General features: G+C 48.1%; 1 protein-coding gene across 4 annotated transcripts in view; it reads left to right on the forward strand.

Annotated features, from left to right (window-relative positions):
• LOC139563596 (nesprin-1-like) overlaps positions 1–18,193 on the forward strand; it is a 160,868-nt gene that overhangs the window by 105,562 nt on the left and 37,113 nt on the right. For all 4 annotated transcript variants that reach the window (XM_071382386.1, XM_071382387.1, XM_071382389.1 and 1 more), the window contains 24 exons: positions 34–186; positions 406–588; positions 851–988; positions 1,326–1,511; positions 1,819–1,941; positions 2,153–2,335; positions 2,585–2,728; positions 2,955–3,134; positions 3,440–3,562; positions 7,076–7,189; positions 7,887–8,048; positions 8,260–8,451; positions 8,789–9,550; positions 11,686–11,889; positions 13,475–13,612; positions 13,760–13,860; positions 14,027–14,180; positions 14,380–14,502; positions 14,761–14,916; positions 15,230–15,439; positions 15,772–15,873; positions 16,034–16,153; positions 16,317–16,517; positions 16,810–16,983. In XM_071382386.1, the coding sequence (XP_071238487.1) occupies positions 34–186; positions 406–588; positions 851–988; positions 1,326–1,511; positions 1,819–1,941; positions 2,153–2,335; positions 2,585–2,728; positions 2,955–3,134; positions 3,440–3,562; positions 7,076–7,189; positions 7,887–8,048; positions 8,260–8,451; positions 8,789–9,550; positions 11,686–11,889; positions 13,475–13,612; positions 13,760–13,860; positions 14,027–14,180; positions 14,380–14,502; positions 14,761–14,916; positions 15,230–15,439; positions 15,772–15,873; positions 16,034–16,153; positions 16,317–16,517; positions 16,810–16,983 (4,326 nt within the window). The remainder of the gene's footprint in view (positions 1–33; positions 187–405; positions 589–850; positions 989–1,325; positions 1,512–1,818; positions 1,942–2,152; positions 2,336–2,584; positions 2,729–2,954; positions 3,135–3,439; positions 3,563–7,075; positions 7,190–7,886; positions 8,049–8,259; positions 8,452–8,788; positions 9,551–11,685; positions 11,890–13,474; positions 13,613–13,759; positions 13,861–14,026; positions 14,181–14,379; positions 14,503–14,760; positions 14,917–15,229; positions 15,440–15,771; positions 15,874–16,033; positions 16,154–16,316; positions 16,518–16,809; positions 16,984–18,193) is intronic.

Here is an 18,193-nt window from a genome sequence, read left to right on the forward strand (position 1 = left end):
TGTGTATTTCCTTCCTCTTCTGATTTTCCCAAGGTTCTATCCAAAGAGAAAGAGATCCAGAAGACAAAAGACATCAAGGAGGACATCAGTTCCAGGATCCATGACGTGTCGGAGAAGATGAAATCCATCTCCACCAGTCTCAATGACAAAGCCAGCGATGTCCGTCACGGTAAAGACGAGACCAAGGTGAGCGCGAGCTGAAGAGGCTCATGCATACGGCTCTTAATCAGGGTTGGGGTCAATTTCATGTCAATTTAGTAAATTCAGGAAGTAAACTCAAATATTCCAAATACTATTTTCTGCTCTTAACGTGTGTTGTTTTCCCTCTACATACAAAGTGAATGAGCATACAGAGCTGTTATCTTGGTAAGTTTATTTAACTCAGAGTTTCTCTCCTCTCCACAGTGTCTTTGTGATGACCTGGAGAGCTGTCATCGGACTCTGTCAGAGCTGGATGCTGCAGTCCAGGAGTTCAGCAGACGGAACCCCATCTTGGCCAAACAGCTGAGTGATGCCATCGTCAAGTTAGGAGACATCCACCACCACACTGCCAGACTGGCCGAGTGTAGGACCATCTGGTTCAAAAAGGTTAGGAACCAATTGTATCAAGAAAAGTTTGGGGAAAAATACAAAATACATGAGAAGTCTAGTTCTTGTTACGCTGTTGTTGTTGTTACCCCTGTTAAGAGGTGGCATCAATGTACGGTGTTGCCCAGAGTGTTTACAGGGGCCATTTGACTTTTAATCCTTGTAATACCATAACACACATTGTCAGTGTCACTAAGGTATCCATTTCCCTGACGCCTGTTCCCTAGTTCCTCATTGGTCTCTTGTTTTCTCTCCCCTCCAGGCAGGGACCCATCTAGAGGAGTACAATGAGATGCTGGACTTCATAGTGAGGTGGTCGGAGAAAGCCAAGGGCCTGGTGAGGGCCAACATCATCTGGAACTCCTCCTCTCATCTGCAGGAACAGATACGGATGGACGAGGTGGGTGGAGAACGACATGAATAAACACATGATGGAGAGCTGTGTGTGTGTGTGTGTGTGTGTGTGTGTGTGTGTGTGTGTGTGTGTGTGTGTGTGTGTGTGTGTGTGTGTGTGTGTGTGTGTGTGTGTGTGTGTGTGTGTGTGTCAGTAAATATGTGTTCTGTTACCCTGTCTCCTATCATTCTCCCTCTAACCAGGGATCCAGGATGTTCGTTCTCTTTAACCGGCACCTCTCAGGAATCATCCATCACTGGGTGGCACTCATTTTCATAGACAGTGTCCTCTGACTCCATTCATTGCCTGTATTGTGTTGTCTTCCTCCTCTCCCCATCATCAGTCCGTGCTGCGTGAGTCTCGAGAGCTCCATGGGGACCTGCAGGCCATGGGAGAGAAGGTGGATCTGCTGTCTGAGGTGCTGCAGACGGAGAACATGTCCCAGCAGGTGTGTGAGCTGAGCCGCCACACCGAGGAGCTCCAGCAGACCATCAGGACACGGCTGCAGAGCCTTCAGGACGCAGCCAAGGTACTGACTCAGACATACTGAATACACTGGCTTAGCATTTAGCCTAGCATCGGATTTTACTGTTGCATTGTTGTTAGTCTTTGTTTCAGAGGCAGTCGTTGACAAAATTATGCACAATGTGTAAATAGCTTTTAGCATCTCAGTGTTATTCTCACCTGTACATAAAAACATATTTCATTGATTGACCTGTGTGTAGTCCTATTGACAGACGGTTAACATGAATTGGTTAGCTAGCCAGCTAGCACTCACTAGATTTGGTTTTGGGTTCCAAGAATAACTTGTGTGTGTCCTGTGTGGTCCCCTTTAGAGTATGGAGCCTCTGGAGTACGAGGTGAAGACCCTACAAGTGGCTCTGGAACAGGTCCAAGCTACACTGACCTCTCCTGAACTTGCCCGACAGAGTCTCAAAGAACAACTGGCCCAGAGACAGGTAGCTAACTTCAATTCTAACTTAACCAGAGAATAACACAGAATTTTAAATAGCATTTTATTCTCATATCATGTTCTTGTTGTTGTTGTTGTTGTTCTTCTTCTTCCCATCCTCTTCTTTCTCTGTCTCTTTCTACTTCTCCTACCTACGTCTCACACTTACTTAAGGCTTGACGGTAGAATGTAAAGTTTCCTCCTGTCTGTTCTCGTAGCGTCTGCTGTCGGAGATGGAGGGCTTCAAGCAGCAGGTGGAGGCGGTGCAGCTGTGTCAGAGCGCCCTGCGTGTCCCAGAGGAGGTGATGCCTGGCCTGGCTATCTGTCACACAGCACTGGGCCTACAGCAGGAGGCCAGCCAGCTACAGCATGTTGCAATACAGCAGTGCAACATTCTACAGGTAGGGAGGCCGTAGCACATTGTGTAACGGATGAGAAACCGCATAATGAATAAGACTGCCTGTGACTGAAGACTTGTGTTAGTTCCCCGAGCTAATGCCTAGGTTTTAGCTCAACGTAACAACACAGTCTTGAGGCACACAGAAGACCAGGGTTTTGAATCCAGTTAGCCACACCTGCAAGCCACGAACAGTTCACATCCTACATTGTGCACCAGTATTGACGTTCCTTGATTTCCTGTCCTTCTGTAGGAGGCTGTTGTGCAGTATGAGCAGTATGAGCAGGAGGCGAAGCACTTCCAGGGGCTGATAGAGGATGCCCACAGGGTCATCCAGGACCAACCCATTCCTACCAGCAACATCCAGGAACTGCAGGCTCAGATCCTACACCATGAGGTATAGTACACCACATTGACAGTGGAAGAAAATACAATATTTTGCATATATAAAGGAATTGAAAACCTCTAGATTCTGGTACTGGTTCTGATAAGTAGGTATCCAAAACAAAGTAAAAAAAACAACTAAATGAACATTGTATAAGTGTATGCCTACAGTGTATATAGATGCTTAGCTCCCTTGTTGTGACCATAACCACTGACTGTGATCGGGATGCTACTAACAGGAGCTGGCCAAGAAAATCAAGGGTTACCAGGAGGAGATAGCCAGTCTGAACTCGAAGTGTAAGATGCTGACTGTGAAGGCCAAACATGACACCATGCTACTCACTGTGAGTGACACGGGGGGGGCGGGGCTTACCGTGGAGGACCTGGATGGAGACACAGACAAACCGTCTGTTCTTATGGTGACTGGCCGACTCCCCTCCTTTACTAATGATGTGTTTTGTACTGCATGTATTCTCTGATTACCGGTAATTAACTAACTCAGACAAATCACTCCACTGTTAATCCTGCGACCCTTCATCAAATCTGGAATCTCACGGCTAGCATGCTGTCTGTCAGAAAGACTACCAAATGTGCTAGTCTTATTGAGTTCTGCATGAATTATCTGATTGATTAACTAACTCAAACCATCTTGGTGATGGACTGACTCTAAAACGTGAATGCTCTTTGTGTATCTGTCCTCTCTGACTGTCCTGCGGTGTGTCAGATGACGGCTGGCCGCTGTCACACCCTTCTGTCCCCGGTCACCGAGGAGTCTGGGGAGGAGGGTACCAGCAGTGAGATCTCCTCTCCTGTCTGTCGCTCCCCTTCTCCCAGCACTCACACACAGGTATCACCTACTGAGCTCTTTCTCTCTCTCTCGCTCTCTCTCTCTCTCTCGCTCTATCTCGCTCTCTCTCTCGCCCTCTCTCGCCCTCTCTCTTCCTCTCTCTTCCTCTCTCGCTCTCTCTCTTCTACTCTCTCTCTCGCCACTTTCCCTGCAGACCATGAGGGATGAAAGGAATCTCCATCCCCTGTCATCCTGTATTAAATACATTGCATTAGCACTGATTAACTCATAGCTACTGGCTACTGTACTTCTCCACGAAGTACCTGCCCACATAACGTAATGTGTACCGACCTAGACACCAAGTAACACTGTGGTGCTTCTCTGTGAAGGCTTACACATCAACCCCTCTATCTGCGAAGGCTTACACATCAACCCCTCTATATGTGAAAGCTTACACATCAACCCCTCTATCTGTGAAGGCTTACACATCAACTCCTCTATCTTTGTAGGCTTACACATCAACCCCTCTATCTGTGAAGGCTTACACATCAACCCCTCTATCTGTGAAGGCTTACACATCAAATCAAATTTTATTTGTCACATACACATGGTTAGCAGATGTTAATGCGAGTGTAGCGAAATGCTTGTGCTTCTAGTTCCGACAATGCAGTAATATCCAATGAGTAATCTAACCTAACAATTTCACAACAATTACCTTATACACACAAGTGTAAAGGAATGAATAAGAATATGTACATAAAAAAATATATGAATGAGTGATGGTATAGAACGGCATAGGCAAGATGCAGTGGATGGTATAGAGTACAGTATATACATATGAGATGAGTAATGTAGGGTATGTAAACATTATATGAAGTGGCATTGTTTAAAGTGGCTAGTGATACATTTATTACATACATTTTTCCATTATTAAAGTGGCTGGAGTTGAGTCAGTATGTTGGCAGCAGCCACTCAATGTTAGTGATGGCTGTTTAATAGTCTGATGGCCTTGAGAAATAAGCTGTTTTTCAGTCTCTCGGTCCCAGCTTTGATGCACCTGTACTGACCTCGCCTTCTGGATGATAGCGGGGTGAACAGGCAGTGGCTCGGGTGGTTGATGTCTTTGATGATCTTTTGGCCTTCCTGTGACATCGGGTGGTGTAGGTGTCCTGGAGGGCAGGTAGTTTGCCCCCGGTGATGCGTTGTGCAGACCTCACTACCCCCTGGAGAGCCTTACGGTTATGGGCGGAGCAGTTGCCGTACCAGGCGGTGATACAGCCCGACAGGATGCTCTCGATTGTGCATCTGTAAAAGTTTGTGAGTGTTTTTGGTGACAAGCCGAATTTCTTCAGCCTCCTGAGGTTGAAGAGGCACTGCTGCGCCTTCTTCACCACGCTGTCTGTGTAGGTGGACCATTTCAGTTTGTCCATGATGTGTACGCCGAGAAACTTAAAACTTTCTACCCTCTCCACTACTGTCCCGTCGATGTGGATAGGGGGGTGCTCCCTCTGCTGTTTCCTGAAGTCCACGATCATCTCCTTTGTTTTGTTGATGTTGAGTTTGAGGTTATTTTCCTGACACCACACTCCGAGGGCCCTCACCTCCTCCTTGTAGGCCGTCTCGACGTTGTTGGTAATCAAGCCTACCACTGTAGTGTCATCTGCAAACGTGATGATTGAGTTGGAGGCGTGCATGGCCACGCAGTCGTGGGTGAACAGGGAGTACAGGAGAGGGCTGAGAACGCACCCTTGTGGGGCCCCAGTGTTGAGGATCAGCGGGGTGGAGATGTTGTTACCTACCCTCACCACCTGGGTGCGGCCCGTCAGGAAGTCCAGGACCTAGTTGCACAGGGCGGGGTCGAGACCCAGGATCTCGAGCTTGATGACGAGTTTGGAGGGTACTATGGTATTAAATGCTGAGCTGTAGTCAATGAACAGCATTCTCACATAGATATTCCTCTTGTCCAGATGGGTTAGGGCAGTGTGCAGGGTGATTGCGATTGCGTCGTCTGTGGACCTGTTGGGGCGGTAAGCAAATTGGAGTGGGTCTAGGGAGTCAGGTAGGGTGGAGGTGATATGGTACTTGACTAGTCTCTCAAAGCACTTCATGATGACGGAAGTGAGTGCTACGGAGCGGTAGTCATTTAGCTCAGTTACCTTAGCTTTCTTGGGAACAGGAACAATGGTGGCCCTCTTGAAGCATGTGGGGACAGCAGACTGGGATATGGATTGATTGAATATGTCTGTAAACACACCAGCCAGCTGGTCTGCGCATGCTCTGAGGACGCGGCTGGGGATGCCGTCTGGGCCTGCAGCCTTGCGAGGGTTGACATGTATAAATGTTTTTCTCACGCCGGCTGCAGTGAAGGAGAGCCCACAGGTTTTGGTAGCTTGCCGTGTCAGTGGCACTGTAATGTCCTCAAAAGAGCAAAGAAGTTGTTTAGTTTGTCTGGCTGGGACATCCTGGTCCGCGATGGGGCTGGTTTTCCTCTTATAGTCCGTGATTGACTGTAGACCCTGCCACATACCTCTCGTGTCTGAGCCGTTGAATTGCGACTCTACTTTGTCTCTATACTGACGCTTAGCTTGTTTGATTGCCTTGCGGAGGGAATAGCTACATTGTTTGTATTCGGTCATGTTTCCGGTCACCTTGCCCTGATTAAAAGCAGTGGTTCGCGCTTTCAGTTTTGCGCGAATGCTGCCATCAATCCACGGTTTCTGGTTTGGGAATGGTTTAATAGACGCTGTGGGTACGACATCGCCGATGCACTTGCTAATAAACCCGCTCACCGAATCAGCGTATACATCAATGTTGTTGTTCGCCGCAATGCGGAACATATCCCAGTCCACGTGATCGAAGCAATCTTGAAACGTGGAATCCGATTGGTTGGACCAGCGTTGAACAGACCTGAGCGCGGGAGCTTCCTGTTTTAGTTTCTGTCTATAGGCAGGGAGCAACAAAATGGAGTCGTGGTCAGCTTTTCCGAAAGGAGGGCGGGGGAGGGCCTTATATGCGTCGCGGAAGTTAGAATAACAATGATCTAGGGTTTTGCCAGCCCTGGTTGCACAATCGATATGCTGATAGAATTTAGGGAGCCTTGTTTCCAGATCAACTCCTCTATCTGTGAAGGTTTACACATCAACCCCTCTATCTGTGAAGGCTTACACATCAACCCCTCTATCTGTGAAGGCTTATACATCAACTCCTTTATCTGTGAAGGCTTACACATCAACTCCTATCTGTGAAGGCTTACACATCAACTCCTATATCTGTGAAGGCTTACACATCAACTCCTATCTGTGAAGGCTTACACATCAACTCCTATCTGTGTAGGCTTACACATTAACTCCTATCTGTGAAGGCTTACACATCAACTCCTATCTGTGTAGGCTTACACATCAACTCCTCTATCTGTGAAGGCTTACACATCAACTCCTCTATCTGTGTAGACTTACATATCAACTCCTCTATCTGTGAAGGCTTACATATGAACTCCACTATCTGTGTAGGCTTACACATCAACTCCTCTATATGTGTAGGCTTACTTTGCTCACTTGTGTTGTCTTCTTTCAGATGGGACGAGACACCCTCCCCAGAGCTCCCGTACAGGAGCTAAATGACCCGATGTTTGAATCTGAGGCTAACCTAGATGACCTTCAACGCTCCTGGGAGACCCTGGAGAATGTGGTACGCAATTCATATATACCTAATTTATGCTGCTACCTATACTACCGTTCAAAAGTTTGGTGTCAAAAGTTTGGTATGAGATCTTCAGTTTCTTGGCAATTTCTCGCAAGGAATAGCCTTGAACAAGAATAGACTTCAGAAGAAAGACTTTGTTTCTGGCCATTTTGAGTCTGTAATCGAACCCACAAATGCTGATGCTCCAGATATTCAGCTAGTCTAAAGAAGGCCAGTTTTATTGATTCTTTAATCAGAACAACAGTTTTCAGCTGTGCTAACATAATTGCAAAAGGGTTTTATAATGATCAATTAGCCTTTTAAAATTATAAACGTGGATTAGCTAACACAACGTGCCATTGGAACACAGGGGTGATGGTTGTTGATAATGGGCCTCTGTACGCCTATGTAGATATTCCACAAATAAATCTGCCGTTTCCAGCTACAATAGTCATTTACAACATTATTAACAATGTCTCCACTGTATTTCTGATCAATTTTATGTTATTTTAATGGACAAAAAAAATAGCTTTTTTTTTTTAAAAACAAGGACATTTCTAAGTGACCCCAAACTTTTGAATGGTAGTGTATGTCCTATCCTCACTTGCATTTATGTTTGACTACCTCAACTATTTGGAAAAGTTTACAAATCAACTGTGAAGTACAACTATGTTTGACTACTGCGATGTCCTCTCCTGTCCAGATCAGTGAGAAGCAGAGGTCTCTCTATGAGGCGCTGGAGAAGCAGCAGTGCGACCAGGGTTCTCTTCAGTCTATCTCCTCTAAGATGGAGGCCATCGAGGCCAAACTCAACAAGCCACTGGAGGCTGACCGGAGCACCGATAGTCATATGGAAGCCCATCAGGTAAGGGAGTATCAGTATCACTTGAGACTGAAAACATAACACTTCGCTATGCTCAAGGTACCAATTTCCGAATGACCTCTCGGTATGCTCATGACCCTATGTTTTCCATATTCGTCAACTACAATGTGATATTATGGTTCCAACCCTAATCAATGCTCAGTGCTCAGCATAGCCTTCCCACCCTAACTAACAGTGTTATTCCCTCTACCAGGCCGTGGTGGAGGAGGTTCAGAGTCTGCAGGAGGAGATAGACAAGCTGCAGACCAGCTTCTCAGACCAGCTTGGTTCTGCTGCTGTGGACGACCCGGCCGACCAGCTGGCCATGCAGTCCACCCTCACTGTCCTGTCTGAGAGGATGGCCACCATACAGATGAAGGCCTCAGGAGAACGACAGCTACTGGAGGTAGTCAAGCTCCGTGTTCTATATCTGTGGCAGATAGGGGCACTAACACTGCCTCAGATTTTTATTGATATTTTATTGTGTTACTATTTTTCCTTTAGTTTATATAGCGAATTTTGCATTTCACGGTAAGATTGTGGTCAGCGCACATGACAAACAAAATTTTATTTTATTTAGATTTGATGTTAATTAAGCAGTAGATTTGAAGGTTTGAGTGTCTAAGTTGAGATGGCCATTAAAAGTATGTAAATTGAGGAGTCAAGCTTTGTGAGCATAACATCTAGCTGTGCCTAGCATATTTCATGTGATGTCTTGTCCCGTGCTGCCCTGGTCTGTTCAGGAGCGTGTCAGTGACCGTCTAGAGAAGCAGCATCAGGAGCGTGTCAGTGACCGTCTAGAGGAGCAGCTTCAGGAGCGTGTCAGTGACCGTCTAGAGGAGCAGCTTCAGGAGCGTGTCAGTGACCGTCTAGAGGAGCAGCATCAGGAGCGTGTCAGTGACCGTCTAGAGGAGCAGCATCAGGAGCGTGTCAGTGACCGTCTAGAGGAGCAGCATCAGGAGCGTGTCAGTGACCGTCTAGAGGAGCAGCATCAGGAGCGTGTCAGTGACCGTCTAGAGGAGCAGCTTCAGGAGCGTGTCAGTGACCGTCAAGAGGAGCAGCATCAGGAGCGTGTCAGTGACCGTCTAGAGGAGCAGCATCAGGAGCGTGTCAGTGACCGTCTAGAGGAGCAGCTTCAGGAGCGTGTCAGTGACCGTCTAGAGGAGCAGCTTCAGGAGCGTGTCAGTGACCGTCTAGAGAAGCAGCATCAGGAGCGTGTCAGTGACCGTCTAGAGGAGCAACATCAGGAGCGTGTCAGTGACCGTCTAGAGGAGCAACATCAGGAGCGTGTCAGTGACCGTCTAGAGGAGCAGCATCAGGAGCGTGTCAGTGACCGTCTAGAGGAGCAACATCAGGAGCGTGTCAGTGACCGTCTAGAGGAGCAGCATCAGGAGCAGACGTTACAACATTACCTCATCCAAGCTGACCAGATGGACCAATGGGTGCTCAGCGCCCGCGAAGCCCTCCGTCCCAGTGCTGAGGAGGAGCAGCTCATAGACGGCCAGGTTAGAACAGAGGTCCCCCTACTGGCAGATAAACACACGCACGCACTCACACATGCACAAACGCACGCACGCACGCACACAGACGCAAATATGCACAGACACACACATGCACACAGACAGAGTCCCTTTGTTTAACAGTTCCTCAGTGATTCACATGAGTTTTCCCCTTTTACCCAGCCGTTCATTTAACTTCCAATGATTACATCTCACTATAACTCCTGCTTTTTGATTCTGCCTCTCACATATGGATCGACCCCGCGTTGTAGGAACCTGGCAGCAGTTAACAAGAGTGTAAGCAGCATAGTTAGAGGGCGGGGCTGCCTTCAGGTTTAGGTTACTAAGCGGCTGTAACACTAGTCTAGTTATGCAGATTATGCAGATGTCTTTCGTGTCTCTACATGGGGCCTATTCAGTGACAACATAGGGGCCGGGTCAGCAGGGGGGCTGGCTTATTCGTTAGATTAATTGAATTCCGACTGCAGGGATTGGTTGGTAGCGGAAGTGGGTCAGCCTACTGGAATATCAAAGTAGGGAATCTCAACTGACAGGCAGGGAGGGTTGGAGGATGAGGGGGAGGGGGGAGTCACTCCCTTTCTTGAAGAGACCTGTTTAACTTACTGATATACACTTAGGCAAGGCTATGGGTCTCATCTTAATGGAGGATTAACCCTTCATGTAGGAATCTTTGAGGCAACATTTACTTTGGGTCTTCTGTGGTAGCTCCAGTATCTTTTCATTGCAAGGACCTATTGTGATCCAGGCCACTTGGGAATCTATACTTGAGCGGGAACATGTATGCTGAACATGAGACGTGAAGGATTAGTGGTAGTGTGCTGTGTTGTTAGGGAGGTGAGGGTGTTGGTAGGGAGGTGGCCCTACAATGATGAGAGACCTGCTGCTAATAAAGGGTTCTATACAGACCATGGGCCTGGGGGTCCAGTTAACTGTCTGCCTGGTGGGCCTGGTTAACTGTCTGCCTGGTGGGCCTGGTTAACTGTCTGCCTGGTGGGCCTGGTTAACTTTCTGTCTGGTGGGTCCAGTTAACTGTCTGCCTGGTGGGTCTGGTTAACTGGCTACCTGGTGGGCCTGGTTAACTTTCTGCCTGGTGGGTCCGGTTAACTGTCTGCCTGGTGGGCCTGGTTAACTTTCTGCCTGGTGGGTCCAGTTAACTGTCTGCCTGGTGGGTCTGGTTAACTGGCTGCCTGGTGGGCCTGGTTAACTGTCTGCCTGGTGGGCCTCGTCAACTGTCTGCCTGGTGGGTCTGGTTAACTGTCTGCCTGGTGGGCCTGGTTAACTGTCTGCCTGGTTAACTGGCTGCCTGGTGGGCCTGGTTAACTGGCTGCCTGGTGGGCCTGGTTAACTGGCTGCCTGGTGGGCCTGGTTAACTGTCTGCCTGGTTAACTGGCTGCCTGGTGGGCCTGGTTAACTGGCTGCCTGGTGGGCCTGGTTAACTGGCTGCCTGGTGGGCCTGGTTAACTGGCTGCCTGGTGGGCCTGGTTAACTGGCTGCCTGGTGGGCCTGGTTAACTGGCTGCCTGGTGGGCCTGGTTAACTGGCTGCCTGGTGGGCCTGGTTAACTGGCTGTCTGGTGGGACTGGTTAACTGGCTGCCTGGTGGGACTGGTTAACTGGCTGCCTGGTGGGCCTGGTTAACTGGCTGCCTGGTGGGCCTGGTTAACTGGCTGCCTGGTGGGACTGGTTAACTGGCTGCCTGGTGGGCCTGGTTAACTGGCTGCCTGGTGGGACTGGTTAACTGGCTGCCTGGTGGGCCTGGTTAACTGGCTGCCTGGTGGGCCTGGTTAACTGGCTGCCTGGTGGGCCTGGTTAACTGGCTGCCTGGTGGGCCTGGTTAACTGGCTGCCTGGTGGGCCTGGTTAACTGGCTGCCTGGTGGGCCTGGTTAACTGGCTGCCTGGTGGGACTGGTTAACTGGCTGCCTGGTGGGACTGGTTAACTGGCTGCCTGGTGGGCCTGGTTAACTGGCTGCCTGGTGGGCCTGGTTAACTGGCTGCCTGGTGGGCCTGGTTAACTGGCTGCCTGGTGGGACTGGTTAACTGGCTGCCTGGTGCCTGATTGACTGAAGGTTACACTTGGAAGGCAGCACCATGTTTGAGCTGGCCTCTCTCCTGCTGCTCCAGAACATGCTGCAGGAGATAGAGCAGAAGGTGGTGGCCCTGTCGGAGCTGACCATGCGCAGCGAGAGCCTGCTTCTGGAGGGAAGGCAGGAGACGCGGATGGACATAAGGGAGGACACAGAGCAGCTGGCCAGGAAGCTGCGGACGCTGAAGGGAAGTCTGCTGGAGCTGCAGAGGATGCTGCAGGACAAACACATCAACATCCAGGTCAGGCTTTTTTCTGGATACATAGTAACTCTCACTAAAGTGCTCTCCATGAGATGCATGTGATTACGTTTAAGAATTAACCATGTATTGGTGTCAATGGAGGATTTTAAAAAACAAACTCTAAACACATACCTTTATTAGGTTAGTTCACATTGCAATCCCTAAAAGGATCTTCACCAGGTCAATATCCTAAGTGCTAACCATCTAATGTCTAATGCCTTCACCTTGTTTGTCAAGCAGCACACTCTAGCATATGATGCTTTCCAGGAGATGAAAGTGTCACTGAGTACATGTGATGTCTCTGTGCTTGAGCCCCTTCTAATGTCTTCTTTCTCCTCTGAGCCTTTGGCATAATGCCCGTTTCCTCCTGGTCTTTACTGTGGCTAATGTTTTCAGGGATGTGATTGGGTGAACTGGATTGCAAACAAATTTGCTTGCATTATGTGTCTTGCTGTCTTGTTTGAGGTTTACAAATCAAAATAACGAGAGAGTTTGATCTAAATCTACTCAAATAATCAAATCAAATCAAAGTTTATTTGTCACGTGCACTGAATACAACAGTTGTAGACCTTACAGTGAAATGATTACTTACAGGCTCTAACCAATAGTGCAAAAAAGGTATTTGGTGAACAATAGGTAGGTAAAGAAATAAAACAACAGTAAAAAGACAGGCTATATACAGTAGCGAGGCTATAAAAGTAGCGAGGCTACATACAGACACCGGTTATTCAGGCTGTTTGGGGTAGTATGTACATGTAGATATGGTTAAAGTGACTATGCATATATGATGAACACAGAGTAGCAGTAGCGTAAAAGAGGGGTTGGCGGGTGGTGGGTGGTGGAACACAATGCAGATAGCCTGGTTAGCCACTGTGCGGGAGCACTGGTTGGTCGGCCCAATTGAGGTAGTATGTACATGAATGTATAATCAAAGTGACTATGCATATACGGTAAACAGAGAGTAGCAGCAGCGTAAAAAGAGGGGTTGGGGGGGCACACAATGCAAATAGTCCGGGTAGCCATTTGATTACCTGTTCAGGAGTCTTATGGCTTGGGGGTAAAATCTGTTGAGAAGCCTTTTTGTCATAGACTTGGCACTCCGGTACCGCTTGCCATGCGGTAGTAGAGAGAACAGTCTATGACTGGGGTGGCTGGGGTCTTTGACAATTTTTAGGGCCTTCTTCTGACATCGCCTGGTGTAGAGGTCCTGGATGGCAGGCAGCTTAGCCCCAGTGATGTACTGGGCCGTACGCACTACCCTCTGTAGTGCCTTGCGATCAGAGGCCGAGCAGTTGCCGTACCAGGCAGTGATGCAACCAGTCAGGATGCTCTCGATGTTGCAGCTGTAGAACCTTTTGAGGATCTCAGGGCCCATGCCAAATCTTTATAGTTTCCTGAGGGGGAATAGGCATTGTCGTGCCCTCTTCACCTAGCCTCTTAACCTAGCCTTAACTTAGCCTTAACCTAGCCTTGATGTTTGGTTGGTCTTGTATGAATCAAACGAATCCTTACATGAATAACCATATTTCTTGTCTTTTTGCTCACAACTGTTTCCATAAGTAACCCTCTCTCTGCCTGTGTGCAGTTCCATGGCTCTCTGCAGGACCAGGAGGACAGTGAGTCTGACTCCACTCTGTCTCAGGGGCCCAGCCTGCAGGACTGCCTGTTCCAGGCCCACACCACACTCTCACAACACCACCAGGACAGCCTCCAGAGACAGAGGGTAGGGAAGTCTTTCTCTCTCACACATACTCACACGATCACTGTCATGTTCGTGTCTGAAAGCTGCTGTTTGTTTGTTAGTTTGTTCATTCAATCATTCATTCAAAGAGAAGCAGACTGATCACGTTTGTGTGTTGTTGTTGTTTAGGAGCTGGAGGAGCAGCTAGCTGAACAGAAGAAGCTGTTACAGTCTGTAGCCAGTAGAGGAGAGGAGATCCTGATAAAGCAGGCCTCACCTAGCAGTGTCAGGTATAAACACCTGAGAGAACAGCAACACAATGGTCTGACATGGAGATTCTGTTGACTTTCCAGCACTTTATCTTCTGTAGTGTATCATGTTTTGACGTTATGTGATATTGTATATGTTTTTGGTCTGTTGAGGTTCTTTGCTTCACGTTATGTTTTTGGTGCGCAGTATGACAGAGCCCTTCTCTCCGGAGATACTGCTGGAGCGAGAGACCCGGGCTGCCCAGTACCAGATGAGACAGAGGTGGGAGAGCCTGAGGAAAGAACTGAGCACCAAGCTCCAGCTCCTACAGAAAACCCTGGAACAAGACCACAAGCAACAGGTACTGACCTCACCGTCCATCAATGCCTACTCCCAGCAGGCAACACTGGTTGAAAGGCACTTCTGGTTGTAATTACGTTATTTCAAACAGATTTTCCCGCTGAGCTGTAGCAAGTACTTTTATAAATCATTATGAACTCATATCCTCGGAGGTACTGTACTGTGATGTCTGACGGTGACGTGGCCATACTCTGTTACAGATTTACTCCAGAACTGCCGCTGGGACCCTGTTTAAAGGAGAGATGGGTAAAACAGAGGATAAATCTTCACTGAAGATGTTATATGAGGGTTTCAGCCAAACGATGGAGGAGATGTCTTGTCAAGTAGGTTATAACAACACTATAACATCACTGTTATTGTACTGTATGTTATCCTTGTTTTCTGTTGTTGAATTATGTTTACGTATGGAAATATACAGTTCAGCTATGCACTGTATCTATCAGGAATGGGGACAATTCCATTTCAGCTCAGTCAATCCTTCCTGAATTGACTGAATTGAATTGAAATGGGAATTTCTGTTTACTTCTTGAATTGACTGTATTGAAATGGAATTGACCCCAACCCTGTTATCTCTGTCAAAGACTGGGGCCTCTGAGGGCAAGGTGATCCCCATGGAGCAGCATCTCTACCAGGCCGTGTCAGCTACCTGCTCCTGGCTGGATGGTGTGGAGAACACTCTGTTCTCTGGTCCTGCGCTGCTGACAGAGAACGCTGAGACACAGCTACAAAACCAGGAGGTAGACCACTGCAACACCTAACATCCATTTTCACAAAGCACACAACGCCTACTCTCTTAGTATTATGTCATCTCAGAATGTGATCATGGTCTTTAGAAACAGCCAGCCGGTCCCTAATCATCCTAGCCCTTTTGAGATGTTCAGATCTGAAGGATCTGTATAGATATAAGCAGTGTAGTGGTGGAGCGTCTCTTATTGGGCCAAGGGGAAGGTTTAGGGAGCCAATAAAGACTCCTTCCAAGTCTTCCTCCATTCCTGTGTTTCACCTGGTGCCAGGGATGTTTGGTGATTCTGTCGTCTCTGTTTCTTCCAGGCCTTAGGGAAGGATGTCAGTGAGGTGACTGGGGAGGTGAGCCACAGTCGGGGTCTCCTAGGCCAACCTACAGGGCTGTGTGCGGAGGACCAGGTCCTGTTAGAGGACACACTGGACTGTTTGACAGAGAGGCTGCAAACTCTGGACTCTGCCCTGGAGCGACGCTGTGAACACATGAGGACTAGGATGCAGGAACTCACTGCCTACCAGGTATGTTAGGATCATAGTCCATGGTTAGGATACTGTATATGTACATATGGTGTACTTGTCGCTAGTCATTGTACTATTATGCAGGAACTTAGCCACAGACTAACAGGTTAGGGTACTGTACATGTGGTGTACTTGTCCCCTTTTGAGACAGTTTCTGGACTCAGATCAAGCCTATTCTTGGACTAAAACGCTTGCTTGTCGAAGTGGTTTTAAGTCCAGGAATGGCCTTAAGCTGGGTCCAGGAAACTGTCATTAAGTGTTATATTACTATCTTACGTACTGTATCTCTGTATAAGCAATGAATTGAGTTTATCTTGTATTGGTTAATGCAGACGGAGTCACAGCTTCTCCTTGCTGATTTAACCGACACCAAGTGCCAGATCCTTCAGACGTTGGCGGGAGCCTCGGACAGACCAGGATCCAAACAGCTTGAGGTGAGACATAAGGGGGTCATACGAGCTCATGACAAGTCTTACAATGCATTATAACCGCAGGCTTTAATTTCCTCTCTTTAAGTTCTTCCTGCTCTTATTATAAAAGATAACAAAAATACATTTTTATAAGATGCTAACCAGTTTTGGTTTTGTCTGGTAGGTCGTAGCTGAGGCTGAGGAGGGTTTGAGAGAGTTTGAGCAGAGGATCACCCAGCTGAAAACAAGAGGAACAGAACCACAGGCAGAACAGATGTCCACCAATGAGATGCTCAAGATACAGGTATCTGACCTCTCCATACAGACAGTTCACACACACAAAATACACACAGACAGACATACAGACACAAAATTATTCACCAATATATGTTTACACAAATTAATCATATTATATCTGTATGTCTTTTCCGCCTCCTTCTCCTTCTTCTTCTTCTCCTCATCTACAGGATGCCTATGAGGAGTTGGTGATGACGGTGGGCTCGCGGCGTAGCAGCCTGAACCAGAACATGGCTCTGAAGGGGCAATATGAGAGGGCTCTGCAGGACCTGGCTGACCTGGTGGACACTGCTCAAGACAAGATGGCCGGCGACCAGAGGGTCATCGCCAGCTCTGTGGAGGAAGTTCAGATTCTCCTTGACAAACACAAGGTAGACTTTAACCTTCCATAGAAGTAGATTTACAATAATTTGAATAATACAATCAATAAAATACATCAAGTATTTTACTATAAGTCAAAAAGCAATTCAAGACTACAGAATTTTAGGAATTCTGTGTGAATAGTGCAAAGTCCCTGAGCGCAGCTCAAACTCAAACTTTGGTCACCAAGACCAAAGGCAATGACCGTAACCTCTGCTCCAAGAAAGCTGGCTGCCTCGGGGGAGCCTATTTAACGCCATCTTTATTGCAGTATTGCTCAAGAGTGTTTTTCTCTCTCTCCAGGAGTTCTTCCAGGGTCTGGAGTCCCACATGATCCTGACGGAGACGTTCTTCAGGAAGATCAGTGGCCTGGTGGTTCCCAGAGAGAAGCAGGCTCTGGAGGAGATACTGACCCTGGCCCAGGGAGTCCTCAAACAGGCCCACAGGAGAGGGGTGGAGCTGGAGTACATACTGGAGGTAGGAGAGTTGTAGTAGTAGTAGTAGTAGTACTAAGCAAAAAAAGAAATGTCCTCTCACTGTCAACTGCGTTTATTTTCAGCAAACTTAACGTGTAAATATTTGTATGAACATAACAAGATTCAACAACTGAGACATAAACTGAACAAGTTCCACAGACATGTGACTAACATAAATGGAACAAAGGGGGGGGTCAAAAGTAACAGTCAGTATCTGGTGTGGCCACCAGCTGCATTAAGTACTGCAGTGCATCTCCTCATCATGGTTCTTGCTGTGAGATGTTACCCCACTCTTCCACCAAGGCACCTGCAAGTTCCCAGACATTTCTGGGGGGAATGGCCCTAGCCCTAGCCCTCACGCTCCGATCAAACAGGTCCCAGACGTGCTCAATGGGATTGAGATCCGGGCTCTTCGCTGGCCATGGCAGAACACTAACATTCCTGTCTTGCAGGAAATCACGCACAGAACGAGCAATATGGCTGGTGGCATTATCATGCTGGAGGGTCATGTCAGGATGAGCCTGCGGGACAGGTACCACATGAGGGAGGAGGATGTCTTCCCTGTAACACACAGCGTTGAGATTGCCTGCAATGACAACAAGCTCAGTCCGATGATGCTGTGACACACCGCCCCAGACCATGACGGATCCTCCACCTCCAAATCAATCCCGCTCCAGAGTACAGGCCTCGGTGTAACGCTCATTCCTTCGACGATAAGCGCGAATCCGACCATCACCCCTGTGAGACAAAACCGCGACTCGTCAGTGAAGAGAACTTTTTGCCAGTCCTGTCTGGTCCAGCGACGGTGGGTTTGTGGCCATAGGCGACGTTGTTGCCGGTGATGTCTGATGAGCACCTGCCTTACAATAGGCCTACAAGCCCTCAGTCCAGCCTCTCTCAGCCTATTGCGGACAGTCGGAGCACTGATTGAGGGATTGTGCGTTCCTGGTGTAACTCAGGCAGTTATTGTTGCCATCCTGTACCTGTCCCGCAGGTGTGATGTTTGGATGTATCGATCCTGTGCAGGTGTTGTTACACATGGTCTGTCACTGCGAGGACGATCAGCTCTCCGTCCTGTCTCCCTGTAGCGCTGTCTTAGGCGTCTCACAGTACTGACATTGCAATTTATTGACCTGGCCACATCTGCAGTCCTCATCCCTCCTTGCAGCATGCCTAAGGCACGTTCACACAGATGAGCAGGGACCATGGGC

The sequence above is a fragment of the Salvelinus alpinus genome, chromosome 34 (assembly GCF_045679555.1).
Source record: "Salvelinus alpinus chromosome 34, SLU_Salpinus.1, whole genome shotgun sequence".
In the NCBI taxonomy this organism is placed as follows: Eukaryota; Metazoa; Chordata; class Actinopteri; order Salmoniformes; family Salmonidae; genus Salvelinus; species Salvelinus alpinus.